This window comes from Neopsephotus bourkii, unplaced genomic scaffold (genome assembly GCF_033783945.1).
Source record: "Neopsephotus bourkii isolate Nb327-2 ecotype Australia unplaced genomic scaffold, CSIRO-AGI_Nbou_v1 NB_1376, whole genome shotgun sequence".
NCBI lineage: Eukaryota > Metazoa > Chordata > Aves > Psittaciformes > Psittacidae > Neopsephotus > Neopsephotus bourkii.
Window position 1 is genome coordinate 1,629,515 of NW_026901855.1, and position 26,504 is coordinate 1,656,018.

General features: G+C 41.0%; 2 protein-coding genes and 1 long non-coding RNA gene across 7 annotated transcripts in view; 2 read left to right on the forward strand and 1 right to left on the reverse strand.

Annotated features, from left to right (window-relative positions):
• The first annotated feature begins 912 nt into the window (after positions 1-912).
• Positions 913-10,700, forward strand: PNN (pinin, desmosome associated protein). The gene is made up of 9 exons (XM_061367351.1): positions 913-1,135; positions 1,531-1,602; positions 2,512-2,580; positions 3,715-3,787; positions 3,872-3,966; positions 5,867-5,942; positions 7,610-7,765; positions 7,848-7,986; positions 9,037-10,700. The coding sequence occupies exons 1-9, from the start codon at positions 1,023-1,025 to the stop codon at positions 10,317-10,319; spliced, it is 2,076 nt and encodes a 691-aa protein (XP_061223335.1). The 5' UTR covers positions 913-1,022; the 3' UTR covers positions 10,320-10,700.
• LOC133219816 (uncharacterized) lies at positions 6,745-25,281 on the reverse strand. Of its 2 annotated transcripts, none has more exons than XR_009727539.1 (3): positions 25,248-25,281; positions 16,607-17,310; positions 6,745-6,869 (listed from the first exon to the last, which is right to left on the reverse strand). It is a non-coding gene; the product is annotated as an uncharacterized LOC133219816 (long non-coding RNA). The 2 variants fall into 2 exon arrangements; XR_009727540.1 differs by lacking the exon at positions 6,745-6,869 and adding an exon at positions 13,368-13,997.
• The window catches only part of MIA2 (MIA SH3 domain ER export factor 2), a 38,938-nt gene continuing 28,438 nt past the window's right edge, over positions 16,005-26,504 (forward strand). Inside the window, exons 1-6 of one of the 4 annotated variants that reach the window (XM_061367348.1) lie at positions 16,005-16,413; positions 17,815-17,948; positions 19,267-19,353; positions 19,687-20,815; positions 22,915-23,133; positions 23,267-23,364. In XM_061367348.1, coding sequence (XP_061223332.1) covers positions 16,299-16,413; positions 17,815-17,948; positions 19,267-19,353; positions 19,687-20,815; positions 22,915-23,133; positions 23,267-23,364 — 1,782 coding nt within the window. In that variant the 5' untranslated portion in view covers positions 16,005-16,298. Of the gene's footprint in view, positions 16,414-17,814; positions 17,949-19,266; positions 19,354-19,686; positions 20,816-22,914; positions 23,134-23,266; positions 23,365-24,657; positions 24,894-25,432; positions 25,614-26,504 lie in introns of those variants that run through there. The other 3 variants (XM_061367347.1, XM_061367350.1, XM_061367349.1) reach the window with 3 other exon arrangements.

A 26,504-nucleotide genomic window follows, 5' to 3' on the forward strand; every position in this document is an offset into this window, starting at 1 on the left:
CGCTTGGCGTTTCCACCCGCCGCCGGCCGAAGCCTCTCCTGAGGCAGAAAACGGGCGTTTACGTATGGGTTTCCCGAGCGCCGCTGCCTGGGGCGGTGGCGCGAACCGGGACTCCACAAGTGAGTGCCCTGACGGGGACTGAACAGGGGCAGGGGGACAAAGTTGTCTCTTCCCTGCGGAGTTGCCCCTTCCTGCCTCACTCCTGAAACCGGAAGGGATAGACGGGCGTGGGGGTTTACTGCCTGCAGAACGTCACTCGCTCATTCGCCTTCCACTTCCCGCCGCTGGGCGGATAGGCACCGGCCGCCTGCACGGGAGAAGCGCAGCGAGACACCGGGGATAACGCGGGTCCTACAGCCGCTGAACGGAGAGCCGGCTGGCGAGGCCCACACCGCGCAGCCACGGGAGACAGGCTGGGAGGCAGCGCCCAAGTCGCTGCTCCCGCGGCCGCACGACACTGGCCAGCCCGCCAGCCTTGCGTAACGCCGCCGCCTATTGGCTCCCCTGGCACGGCGGCGACTGTAGCGGGGCGGTGATTGGCCCCTATCTAATCCGCCCACGTGCTAGCTCCTCGGCCCCATAGGGGGTGGAAAAGTAGGATGTGTCCCAGGTGGGTGAGGATAAGCGTCCTTTAAGTGGCTTTCTGATTGGGCTATAGGCTAATGACGAAAATGAATGCTCATTAGCTCTGAGCGACGTCACTCCGGCGGCTCCTGTGCCGATTTGTGGAGCTGGCAGGCAAAGGTTTTCGCTAGTTGGTGGGCAGGGGTGCCAGTCTGCGTCTGGACCCTGTGATTGGTGAACGCCATCGATGAGCGTTTTCCACGGGACCTGCCCTTTCCTCTGGTGTCCGATTATTGGCGGTCGGAGGACGGCTGCTGAGCGGCTATTGGCTGCGGCGTCCTAGCCCGCGGCTGCCGGAGTGGTGGGCTGCCAGGCGGGCTGCGCATGGGCGGAGCCTATCCTCTTGCTACCCAGCGGTGCCTTGCGCTCGGCCCCGTGTAGGCCGCGCGGCAGGCGGTATGGCGGTAGCGGTGCGCGCGCTTCAGGAGCAGCTGGAGAAGGCCAAGGAGAGCCTCAGGCACGTCGATGAGAACATCCGCAAGCTCACGGGCAGGGACCCCAATGATGTGAGGTGAGGCGGGGGACGAGATGCGGCCAGGCTAAGCTAGGCTAGGCCGGGACAGGGGCTGAGGCGAGGGGAGCCGTGGGGCGCCGTGCTGGTGTCCCGGAGATGGAGGGAGGCGTGCGGGGGGTGTGTGACGAGGAGCTGCCCGCACACTCCGCCAGACCCCCGCGCCCTGCTCCAGGCCATCCCTCCTTCTCGGGCGCAGCACGCGGGGGGGCTGGCTTGGCTGGCGGTGCGCGCTGTAGTGGCGGGGACATAAGCGGGGTGGAAGGGGGGGAGGCGGTGATGGCCGCGGGCAGTTCTGGCTGGGCGAGCTGCAGCGCCCCGAAGAGGCGCCCTGCGGCGCGGCGTGGGAGGGGGGACCGGCAGGTACCGCTAACAGCGCCCGCTGTCTCTTGCAGGCCCCCTCAAAACAGACTGTTAGCCATCACAGGCCCTGGTGGAGGTAGGGGGCGTGGGAGCTTATTGCTAAGGTAAGGACCCCCACAAACATGCAGTGGGGTTTGTGCCACCCTTTGCCCTGGCGTTGCTTTGCTGTCCTTGCACTGGGTTGTTCTGTGTTTCTCCTCTTACCGCGTTGCTTAGTGTGCTGCTGTTTCAGTGAGCAGGCACCAAAGCGGGCCAGCGGGGTATTTGGCGTTATATGTCACCACTTGTAATGTAAAGTACCTTCTTATTCTGAATTATAGCAAATTTTAACTAACGGTTTTCCCTAATGCTTCAGCAGTTAGCCTGAAATATAATGGGAAACATTAAGGGAGTTTCCCATATAATGGGAAACGTTAAGGGAGATGTTATGTGGTTTCTGGGACCTTGTCTCTTTAAAATCGTTCAAAATTAGTCTCTTAATAATTAAGAAACTGGTAACTGTTCCAGGGAGAATAGTAAGAGTTGAAGTTGACAGGAGTTTTAAAACACTTGTAGGTAAACCCAGTAGTGGTTGGGGGGGGAATATTATTTTATTTCCTTTTTATGTTTTTCCTCCTTTCTCCCAAGTAGAATGGAAAGGACAGCTTTTGTTCAGTAGTTCTTTCTTAATGGAGTATGTAGTGGATATTTTTGTTGAATTTCAATATTAAACTGCTGGTTAAGGCTCATTACATCTTAAATTATTGCAAATATGAACACTTGAACATCATGGAGCTCCTTGTTCTCATGTAGCTACTCGATTAAGTGAGTGCAGAAATTCAAATTTAAATTAGTTGGTCCCCAAGCAATATGTTTAAACTCTTTATTGCAGTAGTAACAGTGAATGATGATACAGCTGAGTATTTATTGTTATATCACAACCATAAAGCCAAAATACAGTTTGATTATGCAGGCTTAAGGTGGGCCTGAAGTTAGCCAAACTTGTTCTGAGATCACAAGTATTTTCTATTTAGGCGTGGATTCTCGGATAGTGGAGGAGGACCCCCAGCCAAACAGAGGGATCTTGAAGGGGCAACCAGTAGGTGGGTGTGAAACTGATACAGAGAACTTGCTTTATCAGGATGAGAATTTATAGTAGTAGACTTAAAATACTTAGATTCAGTAACTGTTAATAAGTGATGACTTTCACTGTCTTCTCTAGAGATTACATATTCAAGAGTTACTGGAAATAAATCTGGATTATGGTAATTGTGATGAAATCTTTTTTCATACTTTATAGCAATGTGAACATTATAGCAATAACAAAAAGATACAGCAATACAAAGATTCTTGGAATTTTCTTTTTTACTTTGTGTACAGTTTGCTATCTGATATTGTGCTTCAGATTTGTTTTACAGTGGGCACAAATTGAATTATGACTGAGATCTGCCATTCAATAAATTGAATGTGTACAGTGTGACCATAGACTCAGATTTTGAGCTTTCACATCTGGATGCAGATCAGATGTGACTGATTACAGTGAGCTTCATTCTATGGGCACTTCAGTGCAGTGGTAGTTCTTGACTAAAGCAAGCTTTTGAAAAATTCAGAGCTTTTGAATTTTTGAGTTAATGCAAAATGAATACTGTAAACAGCTCTACCAGTAGCATAAAGTGCTGTGCCACACAGCTGAGCATGAAAGCTGAAAGTAACTTTTATTTAATACACTGTCTAGTTCTTTATTAAAGCCTCAGTTCATCCAAATTCTCATGTTGTAAGTGCTTTGCCCCCGTTCTGTACGTATTTGGCTGCGTAACATAAATATTATTTCCATTTGAAAAATCATACCAACCATTATATCTTGATACATTTAAATTTGTCTCATGATCTCCTTATACCAGTAGCCATTTTAGAGATTTAGAAAAGTAAAAACATCAAAAACAAGAAATAATTTCCAAAGATATCTTAAAAAGTCAAGCATGGTAGTGATATGGGCTCTTCTGCCTTCCTTTATTGTGCAAGTTGTGTTAAAACACAAACTGTGTTATCTCACTGATTTTTTGCCAACAGAGATTCTGTTTGTAAAATGCTACTTACTGGTCATGGGAACAGTCGGGAGAATTTTCCTGGAAGTGTTGATTCTCCTGTCTAGATATGCTGACTTGTATTTTTCTCATGTGAGAACAGATGCTGTCCTAAATATATGTTCTCTAGTGACCGCTAATGATTTTTCTTAGGCTGGGTGGAGAACGTCGGACAAGAAGAGAATCACGCCAAGAAAGCGACGCAGAGGATGACGATATTAAAAAGGTAATACATGGTAAATGGAGCTGCGCAGGAAGCAGCGTCCTTTTCTGAAGCAGTAGTGAAGTCATTTATTTTTCTGTGTTCTAGCCAGCGTTGCCATCTTCTGTTGTTGCTACCTCCAAAGAGCGAACACGTCGAGACCTTATACAAGATCAAAATATGGATGAGAAGGGAAAACAAAGGTATGCAGAAATCTCTTAAGCACCAACATGGTACTTCTCTGTGCTAGCATAGGAAGTAGTTTTACATTTTAAAAGTATTGTGCATATGCTGCTATGTATCAGAGATGATGCTGAAGATGTATCATAGTGGTATAAAATTGATTTTAATTTATTTTTTTTTTAAATACTCTCTCAAAATACTTCAGAGCAGTAGCAACACATTGTTCACGTAACTGACAGGAGTTCTGCTTCTTAGGCCACCTACAGGAATAGGTTTGCTAGTGCTGTTGCCAGTGATCATCCTTGAGTAAGACAGAAATAGGTATAGCTTCAGTGGTTATTTAACATTTTGGATTGTTACAACTGTCTTGGTATGTCATTTATTTTGTTGGTTGAAGGAGGCTTTTCTTTTGTTTGTTTTTTGTTTTGTTGCCTTGTGGTTTATTGGCTTTTTAAAGCAGTAGTTCCAAGTTTCACCATTTTTTTCCTATTAAAGTCTAATTGTCCTTTTGCCTACTTTTTAGATTGTTCCTACATATGTCTTTCTCCCTCTCTCCCCCATATTTTATTTGTGTCAGGGTAGCTCCTGAAAATTCTTGCTGAAGTGCAGCTCTCTTGGGAAGAGGTGTTGGAAAAGCAAATTTGCAACTGTCCAACCTCTTAGATTCTGCTTCAGTTTGCAACTCTGCTGGTGCAATAATAACCCATACCTCAAATAAGTAGAAGGATAAGAACTGGAATAAGGAACTTACTAGCTTCTCTGATCATGCCCACAGGTCAGCACAGAAAACTCAGTTTGCTTGCTCTGTTCATAGTTGCAACATCGCTAGCAGACTGCTGTTACTTCCATCACCAGTTCCCAACTTTCCTTACAGAAGGAATTTCAGAATTCTTAGTTGACTTCCTAGAGATTCAGGCGCTAAAAGTTTGTTCCCTCACAATTGTAGTTGTACTGTTTTGCCCTTCAGTAGTCTCTTCGGAGATGAGAAAACCAGTGTTGGTCTCTGTATGACTTGTGGTATAAAGATGTTCTTTAAGAGGACAGCATCCATTGGACTCTTGATTTTGCTCAGTGTCTTCTGGGATGTCACTCATATAGAGATACCCTTTGACTAAAGTAATCTCTGGGTCTCAATTCTTCATTTGTTTCTATTTCTGCTGTTTAATATACAAGTACCTTTACCTTTCCATGTCAGGCTTGTGCCACTGTAGTAGAGTAGTAAAGAGAGTAGCATTTCCTTTCTTAAATGAGTAAAATTACAAGGCAAATAAGAGTCTGCCTCTTGCAGTAAAGAAAGACAAGATGAAATTCAAGCAATTAGTTCTTGTTCAGAAGAAGGGAATTCCTTGAAGAACTGGATGAGAGCAGTTCTGGTTTCATCCCACAGTGCAGTGTCCTGTAGAAGATACTGTTAGCAGACTGTGACAGATAAACTTTAACTCCCCTTTGGCTCCATTTCTCTTTAATCCTCTGAGCGAGGTGGGGGAATATGTTTTTTCAGAAAGCCCAGTGACCTTCCAGTTCGCTGCCTTATTGATGGCTCACGCTGTGTTTACTCAAGCTGTGCTTCAGTACTCTTTGCTTTTGCATTTCTTAATTTTTTTTTACATTTCCTTAGTGTCATTATTCCCAGATGTAAAATGTGCAAGCTTAAAATTTTTCCAGTGCTGTCTGTGCTGTGTTACAGATAAGAGCTGTGTCTTGCTCTTAAGCAGAATATGATATGTCACTGTAAATTATATCCTTGACTGTTGGCACAGTCAATATGTGTTCTGTTGCTGCTGGCATAGAGTAATACTGAGCCTTTAAAAATAAATGTCTCTGAGGTAGGAAGTTTCTCTGATTTGTATGGAAATAAAAGTCTTGGGACTTGGACTCAATCTCAATCTTCTTTTTTATTTTTTATTTTATATTTTTCAGGAATCGACGTATATTTGGCTTGTTGATGGGCACTCTTCAAAAATTTAAACAGGAGTCCACAGTTGCTACTGAAAGGGTATTTATTTTTAGTTTTATGAGATTGTAAATAATAAAGCAAAATCGCGTGGTTAAGCTGATTCATATAGGAATGAAAATTCCTCAGGCTGCAGGTGCAACAAATTGGTAAAAGTGCATGTAGGGTTTGGTTTGGTTTAGTGGAATTGGGGTGGGAGGCAGGAAAGGGACACTAACAATTTCATGACTTCACAGCATTTTTTCTGACCATTGCAGAAGTGAAAAAGCAAGGTTTTGCTGATTGTTTTAACTCTTGTACATATTGAAAGCACGAAGTGGATTATCTTTTTCTTCTTGTTTTACTTGGGGATTGTTTCAAAGTAAATGGAATTTAATCAGGTTAACTATTTAATAGGCCACAGGCTACTTCTGTAAGTGGTGGTGATTCAGTGTTGCTGAAGCAGTGCCCACCCTGATGTGTTCCAGATGTGTAAATTATAACCAATGAGGTATACAGACATATATGGTTGTATCATGCTATCTGTTTGGCTACAGATGGCTTCCCCCACCCAGTATGGATAACAAGAATACCTGCTTCTAATGAACGGACATGTAATTGTACTGAAGTGAAGGCTTTGCTTAGTGTAGTGGCAATTTCGAAGAACTTCGTATAGCATGGCGGTAACTTTATTCCTAGTGTGTCCTTTTCAATTGTGAAGGGTACAGTATTTGTTTACTCTTGCCCTAAATGGGTTATTCAGTTGATACAAACCTTTAGATTAAAAACGGTGTTTGGAAGTTCTACTTTCAGCAGTCTGGTGGAAGCAGATAAAAAGTCCTTAAAACCTCTTCTGTGTAGTATTAGTATATCTGGCCTGCAGTGCTGGTATTGATTACTTTCAGATGTGGTATTTTGATATCCTTCTGTTTTATCTATCTTGTGATGTAGCACATGAGAAACGACCAGAGTTCTCTGTTGCCAGCTTGCCTTTAGAACAAGAAAATACTGATGAGGATGGTCTAGAAACCGAGTCCTTATCTAATTTATAGTAGTATGTATTTGCATAAAGAGATTTTGAGGAGTTACTGCTTTTTGCAAAATTTTTCTGAGAGTTTGTGTAGACATTGTTCTCTTCACAGATAAAAAGCTGCTATAAATCAAAGTAGAGGCCTGAGAAGTGTTACAACAGGCACTAAAATGTGTTCTTTATTAGACAACTGTTGTACAGTCTGAGCATGTGGCTGTGTAGGACATACAAACAGGGCATTCCTGGATTATAGTGTTATATCTAATTAGCAATTAATATACTGAAAGTATTTGCAATGTAATTTGTTTTGTTGGTCACAAACACCAATCTGCAGTCCTTCATTTGTGTCTGGGCAAGTTGACTTTTTCCCCTCCAAGTGGAATACATGAAATCTATTTCTCTCTTTTTTGCTATTGAGGGGAAAAAACATATTGAAGCTTGTACTGAAAATTCAAATCCAAACTGAATGATAAAAAAGCAGACAGAAATAGGACCCTGTAATTTTATAGTTAACCCACAAAAAATGAGGTGCCAGCAGGCACTGACACTATTTTCTTCTGTTATTTGTAGTTTAGGAGATGCTTCTTAGTGGGTCTTTAGGAATGCCTTTAATGGTGTAAATAAAAATTTTAAGTGGCCCAAATTAGAATGCTTTCTTGATGTAGAAAAAATATTTAAGATATTTCTTTGTCTATCTTAGCAAAAGAGACGCCAAGAAATTGAACAAAAACTTGAAGTGCAGGCAGAGGAAGAAAGAAAGCAAGTTGAAAATGAAAGGCGAGAACTGTTTGAAGAAAGACGTGCTAAACAGACAGAGCTGCGGTTACTGGAGCAAAAAGTTGAGCTTGCCCAGTTGGTGAGTTTTAGCTTTCCACTTGATTTTTCTCCTGTTTAAACTGTTTTTGTGTATCTTAGGGTTATTTTCTTTTATTTCTCAGCAAGAAGAATGGAATGAACATAATGCCAAAATAATTAAGTACATAAGAACAAAGACAAAACCCCACTTATTCTACATACCTGGCAGAATGTGTCCTGCTACACAGAAGCTGATGGAAGAGTCACAGAAAAAGATGAATGGTAAGTGGCCTTTGTGATACAAAGGCCCTTGTTCTTGCCTTGTTTGCTGTAAAAATTTCTTTTAAGCTTGTGCTGAAATACACAGATTTCAGGACAAACTGTTCTTGCATAGGTGTTCATCATAAGTGAACATGACTCAGTGATTTATTTATGTCGGATGTGCTTTGATTCTTTTAAGAGAAGTCAAAAGGGGTATATGCGTGATCACAGAGATATGTTTAAAACCGTCCTTTCTATTAATTAGCTTTAGTACACAGATGTATACCAGTGCAGCAACTTAGCTTTTGAAAAAGCAGATTCTATGGATTGAAGACCTGAGAAAATGCAGGATTTTACTAAGGATATGAGAAGTATTTTCTTAAGCACAGCACTAAGCTTTATAAAAACTTTTTTTTTGCCTTAATGTGTCTTCATTTCTGTTTCACAGGATGACTATATTTTTCTTTTGGAAAACAATTTAAAATACTCCGGTTGATGGTAGTCTGACTGTTCCTTTTTATCAAACTGAGAATGTATTTGGTGGTTTGGTTCGGGTGGGGGTTTTTTAATTTTATTTTTTTTGTTAAGGAGCTGCTTCATCATGTGGGGTTGGGGTATAAGAGAAGCTAGCTCACTCATCTGAGTATTTACATCATTTAAGCTTTCTTAATACCTAACGAGCTTTTTGCTGATTCTTACTATCTTTTGTTTACCTTAGGAAGTATAACCTTGTTAATAAATAAATACCAGGAAATTAAGTTATTCTTTGGTATACTTTTGGCTGGATTGATGTAAGTGAAGTCAAAAACTCTTTTTGTTAGCTTAGATTTAGGGCTTTACTGTTCTGATGCTCAGCTGAGCTGACTATCACTATTCCCTTTGCTTTGTTTTCTTAAGGTAACTAGCAATCTTTTTCATTATGCATGAATGGCTTGCTAATTCAGAATGAGTAAAGATGCGGTACTTACAAGTGAAAACAATTTGATAACTTATTAGCTTATAGTTAAGGGGAACATAGGCTTCAGTGTCTGTACATTATCTGAAGCTCCTATTTATGCATTTGTTCCCCAGCACTCTTTGAAAGCAGGCGAAATGAATTTGCGGAGCAGATTAACAAAATGGAAGCCAGGCCCAGAAGACAGTCTGTGAAGGAAAAAGAACAGCACGAGGTGCAGAATGAAGAAAAGAAGCAAGAACAGAACAAGGAGCAGGAGGAGGGTAAGATGCCTCAGCAGGTGGAAGAGTTGGAGACAGGTAATCAGCACAATGATGTAGAAATGGAAGAGGTAGGGGAGGAGAAGGGAAAAACAGGTTCAGGGCATAGCGATGCAGAGAAAGAACAGGAAGAGGATGAACAGAAACATGAAATGGAGATTAAGGTAGAAGAGGCTACTGAGATGAGGGAGAATGACAAACAACAGGATGGTCAGCACGAAGAGGTCACAGTTGTAAAAGAGGAAAGTGAAAACATTCAGCCAGTGGATAATGAGCAGGATGTGGCTGAAATGAATGATGCAGGTGGTATAGAACCTGTAGAAAATGAAAATGGCAAGGAAGTGGAACCAGAAACAGAGTGTGATGCTCAGCCAGAAAAAGGGTGTAACGTGCCTTCTCCCAAGATGGAGAAAGGTACCAAACCAGAAACTGAACCTGAAGAAAAACAAGAGAAGGCACCTGAAGGTCAGCCAGAACCTGTGGCTGAGCCTCTGTCTCAGCCACAGTCTGTGCCACTGTCACAGTCACCTCAGTTGTCTCAGTCCACTCAGGATACAGAGCCCCAGGCAGACAAGGATGAAAATGCTGTGGTGTCTGTAAAGGTAGTTGAGGCACAGACAGAGCAGAATCAGACACCCAGTGCAGAAATTAAGAGTAAGACTAGGAGTAGAAGCAGGGGTAGGGCAGGGAACAAAACTGGTAAGACTCATAGCCATAGTAGCAGCAGCAGTAGCAGTAGTAGTACTTCAAGCAGTACTAGTAGTGGAAGTAGTACCAGCACTGGCAGCACTAGCAGCCGGAGTAGTTCCACCAGCAGCAGCACTACAAGTGGAAGTACTAGCAGGGACAGTAGCAGCAGTAGCTCTACCAGTAGTGGAAGTAGAAGTCGTAGCCGAGGAAGAGGGCATAACAGAGATAGAAAACGCAGAAGGAGCACAGACAGGAAGCGGAGGGATGCTTCAGGAGTAGATAGAAGTCACAAGTCCTCAAAAGGTGGGAGCAGAGATACCAAAAGCTCAAAGGATAAAAGTTCAAGATCTGACAGAAAGAGATCCATATCAGAAAGTAGTCGGTCAGGGAAGAGAACTTCACGCAGTGAAAGAGATCGTAAATCAGACAGGAAAGACAAAAGGCGTTAACAGAAGAGACCAAGCTTCCTTAGTGTAATCTTTGCAGCGGAAGATTATGTGAGTGAAAGGATTCCTTGTAAGGAGGAGGAGAAGGCTGCCTTAAGAATTGCATGCTGTAAAAAATCTTTTGGAAAACAAATGCAGACTGTTTATCAGGCATTCTTGTACTTTTTACATAATTTTGTAAAAGGTTACTTACCAAAACATTGTGAAGTTCCTGAAAATGTAAAAATAAAGGATTAACACTCCTTTGCATCTTTTTTTAAATATCCTGTACTCATTAAGATTCTCTGTATATTTTAATAGGCAAATCTTTAAGTAGGTGCGATTGCTTCTGTATCATACACTTCTTTTTTTTTTTTGTAGAAATAAATGTGCATTTTAAATAAATCAAGATGTCCTGTTGACAATTAAATCCCCCTTTAGATCATACGTAGGGAGGCAATATTGCAGGAAATGTAAATTTTTGCTTTTCCTTTCTGTTCGTTGTGAGACTGGGCATCTTAAGACCCAGTAAAGGGAGCAATCTCTCCAGTGCTGGGTAGGAAGGGAAAATAATTGATTTGAATCTATACTTTTTTGTTCTGTAATCACAAGCTCTTGCTCAATTCTGTCTTCCAGTTTTATAAAACTTTTTCCTATCCATAGGCAAGCAGTGATTAGATGAGAATGTTAACACTGCCAAGATAGCTCAAGTCAGTCTGGAATACCATTCTTATTTGCCATCTGCAGGTGCTTTGATAGTATGTACATCTATGTTCTGGAGACAGTTAATCTGTTTAATGATGTTCCTTGCTTTGATGGCCAGTGGACGAAAGACTTCAGCTTGCTTCTCAACCAGGATTCTCTTTATTTTAGCTACAGACTAATATTGATCTCTTCATACCACTAGAAATAATTACATTGCAGTGTTGAAGTTACCTGGGACTACCTAATACTAATGTTATGTGTGTGCAAGAATGATTTCTGAATGTGCTTAATACAACTGGAAGTGGTATGGTGTTATCCATGAAGGTGAATACTGTTTTTATATAATTTTGTATGGAAAACAATAACATGTTGCTGTTCTGTACATGTGCAAATAAATGTGGCTTTGTAGACTACTCTCAATGCCTGTGATGTTTTCTATAGCACAGGTGTATTTCCTTAGTCTTTCTACATTTAAAGTGTGAATCATAATTACAGGTGGCTGTACCTTAGAAGCTCCATATTCAAGTGTTCTCATAGGCTTCAGTTAATGCCTAGTAACTGAATATGAAACACTGCTATAATCCATGTTGTCTTAGCAGGAAGAATTCTCATATTGCAGACCAGGTAGTCCAAGAGAGATTTTTGGAATGGAAATGAGATTTAAGCTTCTTTTAGTGTAAGAAATGACATGTATGTCCCATTTTTCTGGGACATAGAGCAGGCTTGGAAAGGTCTGCTTTTGGACAGTGTCAGTTTTTGGGTTTTTCTTCTGAACTCAGAGTAGCGGCAGTCTTTTGTCCTATAAAGTGCTGAACTTCCTGGCTTCAACAAATGTGTCTAGCAAGGGATGAAGTGGTGTGTTCTTTCAGCACAAATAGAAGCAATGAGATGGTTCCGCAGGATTTCCTCAAGAAGTTTAATACCTTATTCTGATCCTTCAGTCATTTGTCACATGAGTATTCTATCTGCCTCTGTTTCTCTACAACTGAGAATCATTTTTAATTCTTGTTCAGTCTCCAACCATATTTTTTCAAAGGAATATGATTTAATGTGCCACCTTCTTTGAAAGACAACCACAAATTCAAATGCCTTATTGAGGACATAAAACAGCAGTTTACCACAGGGAATAAACTTTTATGCTAAGTAGCTGAGTAAATGTTACTGGCTTACATGTTTCAACTACACATTTCACACTGCCTTTGGAAGCCTCACTCTCCACCCTAACTTTGGGTGTTTTTAAGGTTTCTTATGTTGAGCTTAGTTGGGTGATTCACTGCTGTGGTACATGTACTGTACAGGTTTTAATGGCTGATACTGCAGCCATGCAGATTGCTGGTCAGAAACCACTGTTTCAGAGGTGCAAATTAACAGGGTTCATAAAAAATAATGTGGTGGTTCCTGGTAACGGAAGTTGGGATTGGGTTGGTTATGTTGTTTTGGGTATATTGCAGGCAGGCATGTGTTTTTGTCAAGGTGAAGATACAGGGGCTTTGTTGCTGAGTACAAGGCTGGTAGTTTAAAGTTTGTTAGAAGAAACTGCCATGGTTAAACTGTTACAAGCTGAAACACCACCTTGCTATAAGGGTACATCTCTTCAAATTCCTGCTCCGTTATGTAAGGTGGTATCTGTGCTTAGAACAGCTTCATTGTGTGTATTTAAAGAAGAAAATCAGAACATATTTTTTGTGTGTAAAGTCCATATTGGTGAATTAAACACCCCCCTACAGGAAAATTAATTTCCTAAACCCAGTATATTTGCAAAAAGATTTCTAGAACATCTTTTGTTTATACCGACAGTACTGGTTTGTGGTTAGGTCTCAGTTGTAATTTTGAGATGCAGGTTCAGCTGCTGATTTTGCAGCCATTACTGTGGCACAACAGGCAAACCTATTCATTTTATCGGTGCCTGAGATCTTTAAAATGAGTTTTCCTGCTCGAGGAAGTGTTTCTCTGAGACTACATATTATGGGATCACATGCTGTGGCAGTGGGGTGTAATACACAGAGATCTGTGTTTTGGAGGATAAAATTTTGCTCTTTGAGATTTCTTCCCTCTCCCCCATCCCAGTTTTGTAGCAAACCTGTGTGTTACCACAAACCCTGTTCAGGCGGTTATTATTAGGTGACAGTGTTCTATTACATGGCAAAACATGAGGCATTCAAAGCTTGGAAATGTATTACCAAGATTCGAAGTAATACAAGTCATGAATTCCATGATTCGTTAGAAATGCACTGTGAGTTTTCATGCCTGTAACTGGTTTTGTAACAAAGGAACAATATGGCTTTTTCTATTTGTCATCCTGGCTGAAGAAGTTGGTTTAAATCTGAATGATGAATACTGCATATTTTTGAAGTGCTTTTGCCATGGACCATATTCTTACATGGGTTAGTGCAATATTCGACACAGTGAAACCCTACATTCTGTCTGGAGCTCGTTGGTGCTATCATAAGAATATAACCAAAGCTGTATGTACTGTTATTGTGAAATAGATGTTGACTTTAATGTACTTAGGAGAATTTTTACCAATTTATTATTTGCTTTTGGATCCTTATTGTTAATGCAGATACTGAATAGTCTAGGAAATGCAATATCTCTTCTGCTTCTACAAAGCAATGTCTTAAAAGAGCGATTCAGAGTGCCACACTACTCAGTTTATCTAAGTTATACTGTTAACCCTGAGTTGATCCTTCTGTGAATTTTAATATAAGGGATCTCTGCATTTCTAGCTTGCTAGCTAACAAGATGTCATAGCAAATAAAAAGTTAATAGTTTCATCCTAATGAAAGCTGCTGGAAATAGACCTTTTTCATTAGTATTGTTTGTCTTCATGTGTGTAATAGTACTTATATTTGTTGCTTCATTTCTGCAGTTCACTGAAATCTCTATCTGCTGTAAAGCTTTAAACTTTGTCCTTTGGAATCCAGCTATGATAAATTCCCTGAATCTTTATCTTTGACTGTAGTTCAAAGGTGATTAGAAGTTCTGTGTGTATAACACCTGCAATTATAGAGTATACACCCAGAAGAAAACAGCATTTTATATAAATGATTTCCTACTGAGGTTACTAGTGGAACAAATAATACAGAACAAGGATCAGAGCAGTGCTCACTAGCCTTTTAATAGCTTCAAGCCTAGAGTGACTTGAGACTAAGCTACTTGAAAATAGTAGATGTAGACTAAACTGAATAGCCAAGGTGGGCAGCAACATTTTATCTCCATATAAAACCTTGAAAATTAGTTCGGGTATCAACATGAAACTGAAGTCAGAGCCATTTTCAGAGCTTTTTTGACAAATGCAGTATGCAGATCCCAAGGTGTGGGTCTGATTGCTCTCCCACACAAACTAGGCCCATTATTGGGTTTCATCCCATGTTCCATGGTTGGTTTGCAACATTATAAAAGACTCTTCCAAGCCATTGTTAATCTTGGTGGGATAAAAGTGTTGTCCTTCCCCCCCCCCAGTATATGTTTCTTGTATCTTCTCATCAATCGGTCCTAATCTGTAGAGATTTGGGAATGAAAAACAAACCACCAAAAAACTTCACCACCTGCTTTTCTGCTCACCATTTCTTTGTGTTTGTCATGTTTTAGCTGCTTGGTATTCCATTTCTCCCCTTACGCCTCCTACAGATAAACCTAGAAGACCCCAGGAAAGGTCCCAAATCACTGACTCCCTAAACAACACAAGATGAAGAGAATGTTGATGCTGGGGATGGGGCTGCATTGGAGCTAATTTGAGTGGGGCTTGCTGATCTCTAGTGTATTTTCCCAGGTGCCCAGGACAGTTCTCTGGTGGATTACCTAACAGCAGAGGCAGCTGGTGTGCTAGGTCATAGGATAGGCCTGTCTGACTACCAGGTCATGTGGTGAAGGAAGGGGCCAAAGTGTTAGATTGCAACTGGAGAAAATGTCATCTACCATGATGGTTTTGTCTGCAGGTTAACATGACCCTGGCACACTTTATGCCCTCTCCCAGTCACAAGTAGATGACCAGTTTGGTGGCTCAGTAGATCAGACTAAACAGAAGAGTCTGGCATGTTTGAGTTGTGGAGCAACTCTGTGGAGGGAGGGGGAACTATGCTGCAAGTAAGATACAGCTTAGGTTCATAGAGAGAGAAAGCAGCGCAAATTCTGTGTGAGTCACACTTGAGACTGAAGGAGAGGCAGGAAGCTTATGACTGCAAATACTATCAGGTTGGGAAGGAATGCAGATTCTTCAGGTGCTATCAAGAGAGAAGACAGAAGTGGCTACCACATGGAGGAGAGTGGAAAGGCTGAAGCCTCTTTTGTATGCAAATTAGAGATACTGTGTTTAGGTCACCAAGGAAGTGCAGGACAAAAATGCAAAGTCTTTGAAGTACAGCTTACTTGTGATGCAAACATCTCTGCAAGATTTCATTTATAGCACAATTTCATACCTAGCATCACCAGTGTATAAGCCCCTGCAGAATCACTATTTTAAAGCTAACCTGTATTTGAGAAAATATTATTTATAATGTTTTATCCATATTGGATAATAGGTTGCTAAGAAGCAGAGGGTTTTCCTTAAAAACCAGGACATACCATCTGCTTAGCTTTGGTATATTGCTCTGTGATACTTGATGTAGAGACAGCATATGGATTTTCTAGTTATCTTAAGAGACTGAAAACTGCCTTTAAAAGACTTTGGAGTTCAGAAAGTATTCCCTATGCTAAGGGATTGTACTCTGCATCAAGTGCATGAGAAAATTTCAACAGAGTATGTGGAAAAATATTCTGTTCAAAGTTTCCGATGACCACCTATTTAAAATATATCAATTCATGCAAACTACAGTTTGTTAAACAAAAAAGCTAGAAAACTGTCAGTAGCTGTACTAGCAGTCATGCAAATCAATATAAGCATGAAATCGACAGTCCACCTTAAAATCAGATCAAAGATGTGTTCTAAAAATGCATTCATAATCCAGAAAAAATCATTATAAAGCTCTTGGTGAGTTTCTGCTAACAGTCTTTCACAAGCTCAGTACAAGCTGAACTGTCTAATACACTAGATTTTGATGTGTCCAGAACTAGTTTCTCTATCCAAAACATCAGTCTAGCTATCGGAACATAGTTAATTATTAAATGTGTGTGTATGATCAGGACACCTGACTTTGCCGAGCAGGTTAGCAGAGTGTACTGCTATTTAAACAGATGAGAGAAGGAAAATAGGTTTATAAATTTCTTTGCAATGTTTTGTTAGGCTAAGAAAAATAATGTTCTTTCTATCTGCACATTGATGCAGTTTCCAGTTTCAGTGCATTCCAGATTTAATCTAAAATGTCAAGGATCTTGGATCAGAGAATTTTGCTTTTAGCAATTTCATTTTCAGCAAGTCTGCAAAGTACAACCGTACTTTCGGAATGGAAGAAGTGTGGTGACCAGGAATGTGAGAGTAAGTAAAAAAGTTTGTTGTTGTTTTTAAAAGGAGTCTACGGTGTATGGGCAGTTACTACCAACCATAATGTTGAAATCAGCAATGAGACAGACTGAAAATTAGTAACCACAGAAAATGTTTGTTATCAATATAGTAAGTTTATGAGCAATAGGCTTAAACTTTGCAAACAAAACCAGAAAAAAATACTTACCGGATTGCGTTGTGTAAGTACATAAAGATCAAGGTTCAGTGAAAATACTCTTGAATAGCTAATTTTTCTTAGGTTTCCTCAAAACAGTCTGTACAAAGCACCTTTAAAGTATTTTAAACTCATTCTTTACAGGTACAAAATAAATGAAAATAAAAAAAATCAATAAAAGGTAGGCTCTAGGCTGAGAGAGAAAATTGTATGCCTTGGGTTCAGAGTACATTCAGAGCCCATTCTGCAAATCTCCAGGTTTTTATACTGCAAGCAGACTGTTTTTACAAAAGACCCCGACAATACACCTTCTTTACTTATTTTTTTCTTCTTCAATATGAACTAAGAGCAGTGAGTAGTTATGCAGTTCCTGGGGAGTGACAGCTCTGTGGAAGGTGGAGCCACTGAATCACAAGTGGGCAGCAGTAAATAATGCCCCATATATTATCTGTTCATTACCATTGTGAAGCTTGTCATAATCATATGTAGTTGAAACAGTTTCTAAGCTACTTCCATTGGTCTGGCAGCCTTAACTGTTACTTTTTCCATGTGGACAGTTTATCTTGAAGTGGAAGAGACCTTAGATTTCCTCTGCTGATGGACTCTTATCGTCAGCCACACTGACTTCAGTCTGGATGCTCAGAGAAGTCTGTCTTTGTAGAACACCATATGGAATGGGGTCCAACCTGACCAGAGTACATGAGTAGTGGTGGTTTCTGTGGGGAAGCAGGGGTGAAGACAAAGAGAATTTGAAGTCATTCAAACTGAACTGGAAATTTTGTTTTGACAACACGTTTAAGGTTTATAGTGTTTAAACTTACTTATTTTCTTTATAAGATAAATGTATTCAATATATAGGACAAAATTCCTGAAATATTTACTAGATTTAACTTAGAATTTCTAAAATATATAAACATGCCTGGGAAATATTTTTTAGCTGGTTAGATCTGGCTTTAGTACTTGAACGTGCTAATTCTCCACATGCATTTGGGCTTTGAAAGCTTTGCTGAATAAGGATGGGAAAATTTCCATATAGGACAAGTGTTCTCACTGAAAGAAGACAGGATAGCGCTGCTTTTTGCTTGATCCATTATATCAAAGCACACTGATGTATTAACAAACATTTTAACGTATTTATATATATTAGACTTTTTCAGTAACCTATCTGACTTAATGGCTGCTATGCTTACTTGTTTCATTCTTCCTACATACTTTTCCAGCGGCAATGAGCAGAGTTCATGCCACTACAGACTACTTAGGGCCTGACTGCCGGTATCTTAACTTCAAAACAGGGGAAGAGATAATGGTATACTCCAAACTTTCAAGGAAAAATGAAAACTTGTGGATAGGAAGTGTAAGTACTTCAATCTGAAAGACTTTTCCCATTAATAATTTAGCTAGTATAATAATAGCATAACAACTGTGGTCTGCTTGCTTCTAGGAATCTTCCATCTCTTCTGTAATATTAACCACCAGTTAATATTATAGGCAGTACAGTATTTGGGAGATGGGTCACTGTTGTCATCTTTAGAAAGGGAAAATCAAATCTTAGCTAAGATCACTCAAGGAGAAACAAAGTCAGGGTAAGAATTCAAGTGCTCTGTCTCCTTCCTTTAAACATTTGGCTATAATGATTTAATCTGGTTCCCTTAAGAACATTCATGTCTATCAGGTCAGATACCTACCTACACGTCTGTGAGTAGTGTTTTTCAGTCATTTAGTCAGCAATCCAATACTGGGACCTGACTTCACAGTTCAGTGCCCAAGGAAAGTTCCCAGAGAAGTTATCATGCATATTTAATGATTTGGAACAACTGACAATGTACAAACAATGTATAACATAGAACAGCCATGTAGTTATGCTATAGCTTAGAAGGAATAGATGCATTGATCCATATGCAACTGCCAGTAAATCTGTGTCAGTCCTTCAAACCTAGAAGATACTGGTAAACTTTTTCTTCTTTATAAATGATCTGTCACATTTATTGTGTAACAATGAAATTCTGTCTTCCTTTTTCTCATTCAAGAGTATCTTTGCAGGTACCTCACTGTTCTTTGCTTTCCAAGTTGCATCACTCTATTTAAAAGCTGTGTGCAATGGTTTGATGTAAAGCTAGTGGCTGGTTGTTGTTTTTTTTTGTCAGACTGACTCTTACTTTATTCTTCTGTGCATTATCATGAACTTTCTGTGGTGTTGCCATCTTCACTGCCATTTTCTCTTCAGCTGCAGCTGGCCTCACACCTAAATTTCATATCCTACTTTTCTTGTAGCTTATTATGGGTCATTGCTTATCAAGGCACATTTTTTCTCCCCCTTCAGTCAATGGCAAATTTGTAGCAAATTTAAGTAGAAGCTGAGACCATCTGTGCTCGTAACACTGTCTTCACTTGAAGCAGTGCTAAGGCTACTGGTTTGGTTCTGGCAAACACATGGTCGTTAATACAGAAAATAATAGTATGGGTTAATATACTTCCCTTTGCTGTCTGAACTGGCAAATGGAACACTTCAATGAAGGAAAAATAAAACAGTCTTTTGACCAAACATAATGAAGGGGTCAGGAAGCAGCCCTATAAACTTAGTGTCTATTCATACTTTTCTAGCGTGAATGCAAGCACCTACCATACTTATAACTGAAGCTCAAATGCTCTCATTCCTTTTATATTTTTTATAGAAAGGAACAGATTTTGGATATTTCCCAAAAGACGCTGTGAAGGTTGAGGAAGTTTTTACTGTGGAAGAAGTTGAAGTGCTCACTAAGGTAAACCAACATCACCAGATTTTCCAATGTCATTCACAGCAATTGAAAATCTAATATCCAGGTAGAAATTAAAGTGTTAATGCACATTTTATTTCAGATAAATCAAAACATATTTTTTCATTATTGTGCCATTTGCATGTTTACTGTTCTTTAAAGTAATTTTTATCTAATAAATCATTACTAGGAATAATGTAATTACTTACAGGCCTTTGTGCAAAGTTATATGCATGTATAACTATACAGAAAGAAAAAGAATAAAGATATTGCTGTGCTACATGGAGCTGTAGAAAATTACACATGAAGACACCTTAAAAGTTGATATTGTTCTTTCAGGAAACTGATTTCCTTTGTCTTCATGGACATAAGTACACTTACGAAAACGAAAATAGTGCATTACATGATCACAAGAGAGAATATTCATCATCTGATGCAGAATCAAAGCTGCATGAAAATGAACTCTTCAAGTATACAAGAGAATCTATGCAAAAGGAAGAAAAGGTTGAATCAGTTTCTGAAAATGATTCCAAGGAATCTCACACTCAGGAGGAGTCTGCAAGCAAAGAGTTGTTTATGAAAAATGAGAACAGAAGAGATGATACTGAAAAGCCAGAAATGCAAAACAGTCTCCCAGTAGAACCCATTCCAACTCAGTCTAGCTGGATTGCAGGATGGTTCACCACAGGAAATAAAAATGGAGAGCCCTTAAAAGCCATGACAGAACCCTTGGGAGAAAATACCTACCGAAGCAGGAAAATAATGGTAACTGCTGAAAATGATTTACAGGAGTCAAATGATAAGGAGGAACAAGAATCCCCAGTATCTGCTTGGTTTCAAGGTGGACTGACAGATTTCCTGTATTTTGGTGAACAGAATGTGGATGTTGGTCTGGCATCCGAAAAAAATGATCTACAAACCCATGATGTTTCTGGCGTGCCTGAACTTTTCAATAATGAACAGGAAACAGCAGTCGCAGAGTTACTGACAGAAGAAAAGAGTGAAAGCCAAGAATCTGGATCAAATTGGTTTAATTTGGATTTAAGTAATGTTCTTAATTTTGTCCATGCTGAGAAAGTTGCAACTGCTGTGCAAGAGCAGCAAAGCAGAGAAACACAGGATGAAGCAAATAATAATGAAGTGCAGACTTCAGACCAGAAAGAACAATACATGGACAAAAAATCTAAGGAGATGGTTAAAGCAGTGATGGGTGAAGATGATAAAGAGAATTATGCACTAGAAATAATAGATTCAAACATGCCAAATCCTGGGAAGAGAGCAGCAAGTGTGCATACTCTTAATGACACCAAAAGCACAGAATTATTTTTTGATATGCCAACAGGTGACAACGAGAAGCCAATTGAACCTTACGGTTCAGAACAAGATGCGGTATCAGAAAGCCAACTGCTGAAAGACACTGAAGCTAAAAAGAGAAATCAGGAGTCAGAAAGTGAATATGGACAGTCAGGTTGGTATAAAAATATCTGAAATAGATTTGTTAATTGTAACACATATATATATTATAATCAGCAGGGATTATCTTATCAGAATTGTGATCCCTCAGACAGAAAATACAGATGAGAAGCCTGGCATAGCTGAAGAACAGAGCCATTTCTTCTCTTTCAGTCATTTTGCAGACATACAGTTCAACAGCCAAAGAGAAACAAGTGTATAGTTTGCAAGATGATGTGTTTTTTAGTGAAGAAGCCCTTCAAACTGAACATTATGGTAACATATTACAAGGAAATACTAAAAGAGCAATGAATAAGTAAGTCAGAGAGCTAGGGAGGAGCCGTCTGAAGATACGGGTGCAATTCAGGAATCTGTTTTGCTCACTAGCTGTGCAAAATAATGAACACAGTAATGAAAAAGCAAAACGTTTTGTCAAATTAGTTTAGTAATAGTGATGCTTCACAAATGCATCACTATTAACCCCAGCTGGTAACTAAGACGCTAACACAGCTGCTTGCTTGCTCCCTTCCAGGCCCCTCTGGGATGGGCAGAAGAATAAGGAAAAGACAAATCCTGTGTGTTGAGATAAAAACAGTTTAATAATTGAAATAATGATGATTATAAAAAGGGAGATAACAGGGAGAAAGGAATAAACTCCAATAAACACAAGTGATGCATGGTACAGTTGCTCACCACCTACTGACCCACGCTCAGCCCACCCCTGAGCAGCAATTGGTGGCTCCTGGCCACCTTTCCCCAGTTTCTATACTGAACACTACTTTCTGTGGTTTTGAATATTCCTTCGGCTACTTTGGGTCATGCTCCCTCCCGGCTTGTTGTGCCCCTCCTCGCTGGCAGGCCATGGGAAACTGAAAAGTCCTTGACTTTAAGTACTGCTTAGCAACAACTGAAACATCAGTGTGTTATCAGTATTATTCTCAGACTAAAGCCAAAACACAGCACTGCACCAGCTAAGAAAAATAACTCTATCCTAGCAGAAATCAGGACACTGTTGAAACAGTAGTACAACCTGAAGCATCTCAGAGACAATATGTACCCTTGTTTAGATTCCAGTGCTGAAAAAAATTGCTTCTAAGACTAGTGAAAGTCAGGAAAATGCCAATATGAAAGGCTACTGTAATGAACTGTCTCCAAAGATTCTCTACATTTAGTTTCAAAATTAAATTTTTAAAATAAGAGTGAAAATTGGAACTTATCTAGAGGGAAAATAAAATATGGAAACCACTAAAAGAGTGTAAAGGAAAACCCCAAACCCATACTTGTGTATTCAAGAATCTGTAAATTCAGAAGGCAAATTACTAAGCTATAGAGAAATACCAAGAACTGCAGATAATCATTCGGGCATCAAGACAACTCTATGTGTTAGTGAACCAAGTCTGACTCTGGAAACATCTAACAAAGGCAAAGCAGACAAACGCTGTTTGAAAGCCAGTTACTCTTTTTGTCTTTTGACTATTGCACTATTTGTGGTATCTTTGGCCAGTATTGTCGTGAAGCACAGAATTAATCAATTTGTTAACAAATGAATCAATTTGTAAATGGTATTTTTTTGGAAGCAGCATTTTATTGGCTTCAGGAAATTTACTCCAAATCACTAAAACTGAGGCAGCAAGGTGCCTTCAGTTATACTTCCCCATGAACATGCCTGTGGTTTCTTGTATTTCACAGTGACGTTTATTATCTTGAGAGAAGTTGTTAATCTTTAACCCTACATGGCATATTTAATTTTTGTTTTTTTGTAAAGGTTTTCCCAGTTGTATTTGGGAAAATGTAAGAAAGAGACCTACTAATCCTGAACAGGGAATCTATGGGCTAATTATCAAAACTAAGCAGATGTTTTCTTGATCAAGTTTTGCTTTTAAGCTTTAGCTTTATCCTCCAAAGTCTGTTGAGCCCACTATTTGAACAAGTATTTCTTAAATCATAAATCTCTAGCATATTTTTTACTCTCATGTAGCACTCTCATACTTGCCTTTGAGGAAAATGTAAGCAAAAAATGAAAATCTTGGTAGAGGTTAGTATCTCATAAAAGTATGTGCGTCTAAATTGAATCCTCTGAAAATAAGCATGATTTCCCTTCATAACTATTTGCAGGAGTAGGCAGTAGAAGAAAGCTACTAGAAGAAACACCAGAGAAGGAATATGAAATGAATGCAGCTGCAGTCAGTGAAGGTGGCAGTGACCAATATTCAAAAGCAATAGTGATTCCTTCAGAAAATTCTGAAGAAAAAATGGACAGTTCAGTAGCTGACTCTCCACTTGATGTTGAAAAGCCCTTCTCAGATGCCATCCAGAACTATGTCCCAAGTAATGGTAAGCATTAAGTTTCTTAACTGTAAGAAAAATAAATTTGCAGTATTAAAAGAAGTTGTAATGACATTGACAATTGTCATGTATAACCTTTTTTTTTTTCCTCCTCTTTTTTTTTTACATATGAACAAACCAGGAGGCTGGGTGTATCAGATACTTCTGTGCTTGAGTGATCTTGAGATCAGGGAATCAATCAGATCTGTATTTCTGGCCGTAACAAGTGCTATCAAAAAGGTAAGAATTCTTCACGTGATAGTGTTGACATTAATGCAACATTAAGCCAGTTATTGCTTATGTTCTGCAACAAATCTCCTAAAAAAAAAAAAAAAAAGGAAAGAAAAGAAAAAGAAAAAGAAAGAGCCTTTTAAATAAACCCTTTGCAGTCCCCTTGCTTCTGGGGGGTATGCTAAATGAGAAAGAACAAGAAAATTTAAGGTTAGCTGTAATTCATCTGCCTCTGTCACTGGTACTGCAGAATCCGATGGCCTTAGTGTGTTGGCTTTTTTCACATAACAGCCAGGAAATACCTCGGTGGTCAACATATCAGCTTTTTGTTGCTTCTGGTTTTGTTTTAATGAAACTCACAGCTCCCTCTAGTTCCCATGACAGTACTCATTAGATTTGCTTGGACTTAGGAAGTTCAGGTTAGGATGAGTAAAATAACCAGAATACTTCCATTGTCTGTAAAAATTTCAAAGCCTTCATTCCAAACATCCCCGTAGTTCAAAACTGCATAAAAAACTTACCTAAGCAAATATATGCAACACAAAATGGGATTATGAGTGCTAGGGGGATGTCTTAAATATCAAAATATACGGACAGTGAAGGCGGACTTTAATGGACATAAGTGCACAAGAAACATTTGTCAGAGGCATGTGAGGAAAGGGAGACAGTGTTGCACTGTCATCTCTAAAAAGGAAAGTCTATCACCTAAAGCGGTATATGGTAAACTTAATTTTTTTACTTTGGTTTGACTGGTAACTGGAGTTTAACTACCACATGAATTTGTTCCTGATTTCCAGTATCAAATTCTATAAATTCTGGCTAAATTTTGCAATCAAGGAGACAAAAGCTGAAGATCTTTGCTTTGTTCTTATGAACTGGATTTTGATGCTGATAGTTCACTGCTATCGTTCTTGTATTGTTTGACACAGCTAAAAAAGCCACTTCTACCTTCTACCGATCACTTTCTCTTAGGTGGTACCAGCTTTCCAGGCAAGCCACTCAACTCTTGCACTGTGAATATTCTGTTAGTGTATGTTAGAGAGGGGAAAAACAAACAAAACTAAACAAACAAAAAAAGTGCAGTTAAGTACGGGTAAAAACAAAATAAATACGGTATCAATAGTCCTAGTGAACGAGATGAAAAGGCCCCGCTGCTCTGTGGCACTACAGCTACTGTTTCTCGCATCTTTCCCTGCATTTGTGTGCCAGTTGCCCCAGTACGATCAATTTGCCACAGAGAACTCAGCCCAAAGCCATGCCGCGCTCTTCCCGAGCAGGTCCGGCCGGGCAGCAGCAGCCGCCGCCGCCGCCGCCTCCCGCCTGCGCACAGTGAGGAGGCCGCGGCCGGTCCCTGATCCACCTGTGGCCCTCCCCGCCCCCCGCCGCGTTAATGCGAGCTCCGGCTGCCCGCCTCTTGGGGTGGCACGTCTACCGCTCGGGTCAGGCCGATCCCGACGAGCGCAGCCAGCAGAGTTCTAGTTTTGTGAAGGGCTGCTGCCGCCCGAGTACGCATGGACGCTGCAGGTGGCAAAGGGGAGGTGAGTATCCCTCCGCGTAACTTTAAGGAGGAACAGGAGTACTGTCGGGGCTAGCGGGGCAACGTCAGTAGCAGAAGAAGAGGGGGGACGGTGGCTGTACGCGCAGGACAGCTGTCGGTCCTTGTCGTCAGAGGGCGGAGTGCGAAGGGCAGAGTCTGGCGGGAGAGGTCTCGGACACTCAGCGGCCCCCTAGACCGCAACGCAGCCGGACTCGGCTGCGCCGGGAGGACGACGACACCCCTGAGGCGCACCTACTCCAGACCCTGCCGACTCCGTAGTTTGGAGCCGCGGCCAGAGACGGGGTTGAGGCAGGGCCGTGAGGCCCGGAGGCTGCTGTCCCCGTCGCCCTCTCACCTCTCTCGGAAGCAGTATTTCCCGCTCCGTCCCCACCCCGGCGGCAGTGTTGCACCACCATTGCTGTCACAGCGCTTCAATCTGCCCCCTCCCGGCTTCTCCCACCTGTGCCCGCGCTGCTCCCACCCCCTTTTCCGTCTCAGCATTCGTCTTTCCTTGCTCCCCCTCCCTCCCGGTAGTGGTACAGGCCGGTTGTCAAGCGGGTGGCCGGAAGGGGCCGCACGGCGGTAAGCTGGTGCCGGTCGCGGCAAAATGGCTGCTGGCGGTCGTGGCGATGGTTTGGATGTGGCCACTGCCAGCTTATGGCTGGGACTGCGGGAGAGCGCGCAGCGATACGGCGGGTTGGCCTTGGAAGGGGCGCGCAGGGTGAGCCGTGACACACCTCCTCCCGCGGCTGGCCCCGGTGCACCTCAGCCGTAGCTGGGGTCTTGCGCCGCGGCCCTCGTCTTTGAGGGGAACGGCGCTGTCGGGGGTGGCGAGGGGCCCAGGGCTGACAGAAACGGACCCGCACCGGCAGGTGTGGCGCAGAAACCACGTGAGCCGGGGAGCGCCTCGGCGGCGTGTGTCGGGGCCCAGCAGCCTGCCGAAGGCTGCGCAGCCGGGAAGTGGAGGGGGGGACGGGATCGGAGCTGAGCGGCACTTGCTGAAGCTTTCCTTGGGAATACCAGGAGTCTGAAAGAGCCAAACCAGTGCAGCACACGCTCTCTGATTTCGCACACCCCACACTCCCCCCCACCCCGAAGTCGAGATTAAGTCTTTACAGTAACACATTTCTTAAGCACAGGTCACACGTAGCAGATGTGAGCTACATTAAGCAGGTGTTTGAGCAAATAGTGATATCCATCTACAAATAAATTGTGAGGGTATTTAAGTGTTTAAATGTGTTAAATCATTTGATTGTTTGGTGTGTTATTTTAGGATGAAGGTGGACAAGGAGGTTTTCATACCAAGCAATTTTTCTACCACTTAATCATAAAATACTTATAAATAAATACTTATTAGTGCTGATTCTTCTGACAGTGAAGTGTGTAGACCCCATGAAGGAGAACTTGCCATAATTGCATAATTAGTGTGTTCAGAAGGAAAAGTTTTCAGAGCTTTATCCCATCATCATATCTTGTTGGAAGCTTTATCTTTTTGCTTCACTTGGTATATTTATATATAAAAGTATATCCATGAAAAATATGCAATTTAAAAACCAAAGGTTTCTGTTATAATTTCGGAAAAAATTAGATGTGCAAGCCTCTGCAAGCCTTA

What these genes read in the sequence shown, in the direction of transcription:
- PNN (XM_061367351.1), top strand. Translation starts at nt 1,023, where the DNA reads ATGGCGGTAGCGGTGCGCGCGCTTCAGGAGCAGCTGGAGAAGGCCAAG. An exon ending in GATGAGAAGGGAAAACAAAG is followed by an intron (nt 3,967 to 5,866) that starts GTATGCAGAAAT and finishes TATATTTTTCAG; the next exon opens with GAATCGACGTATATTTGGCT. An exon ending in GTCACAGAAAAAGATGAATG is followed by an intron (nt 7,987 to 9,036) that starts GTAAGTGGCCTT and finishes TTTGTTCCCCAG; the next exon opens with CACTCTTTGAAAGCAGGCGA.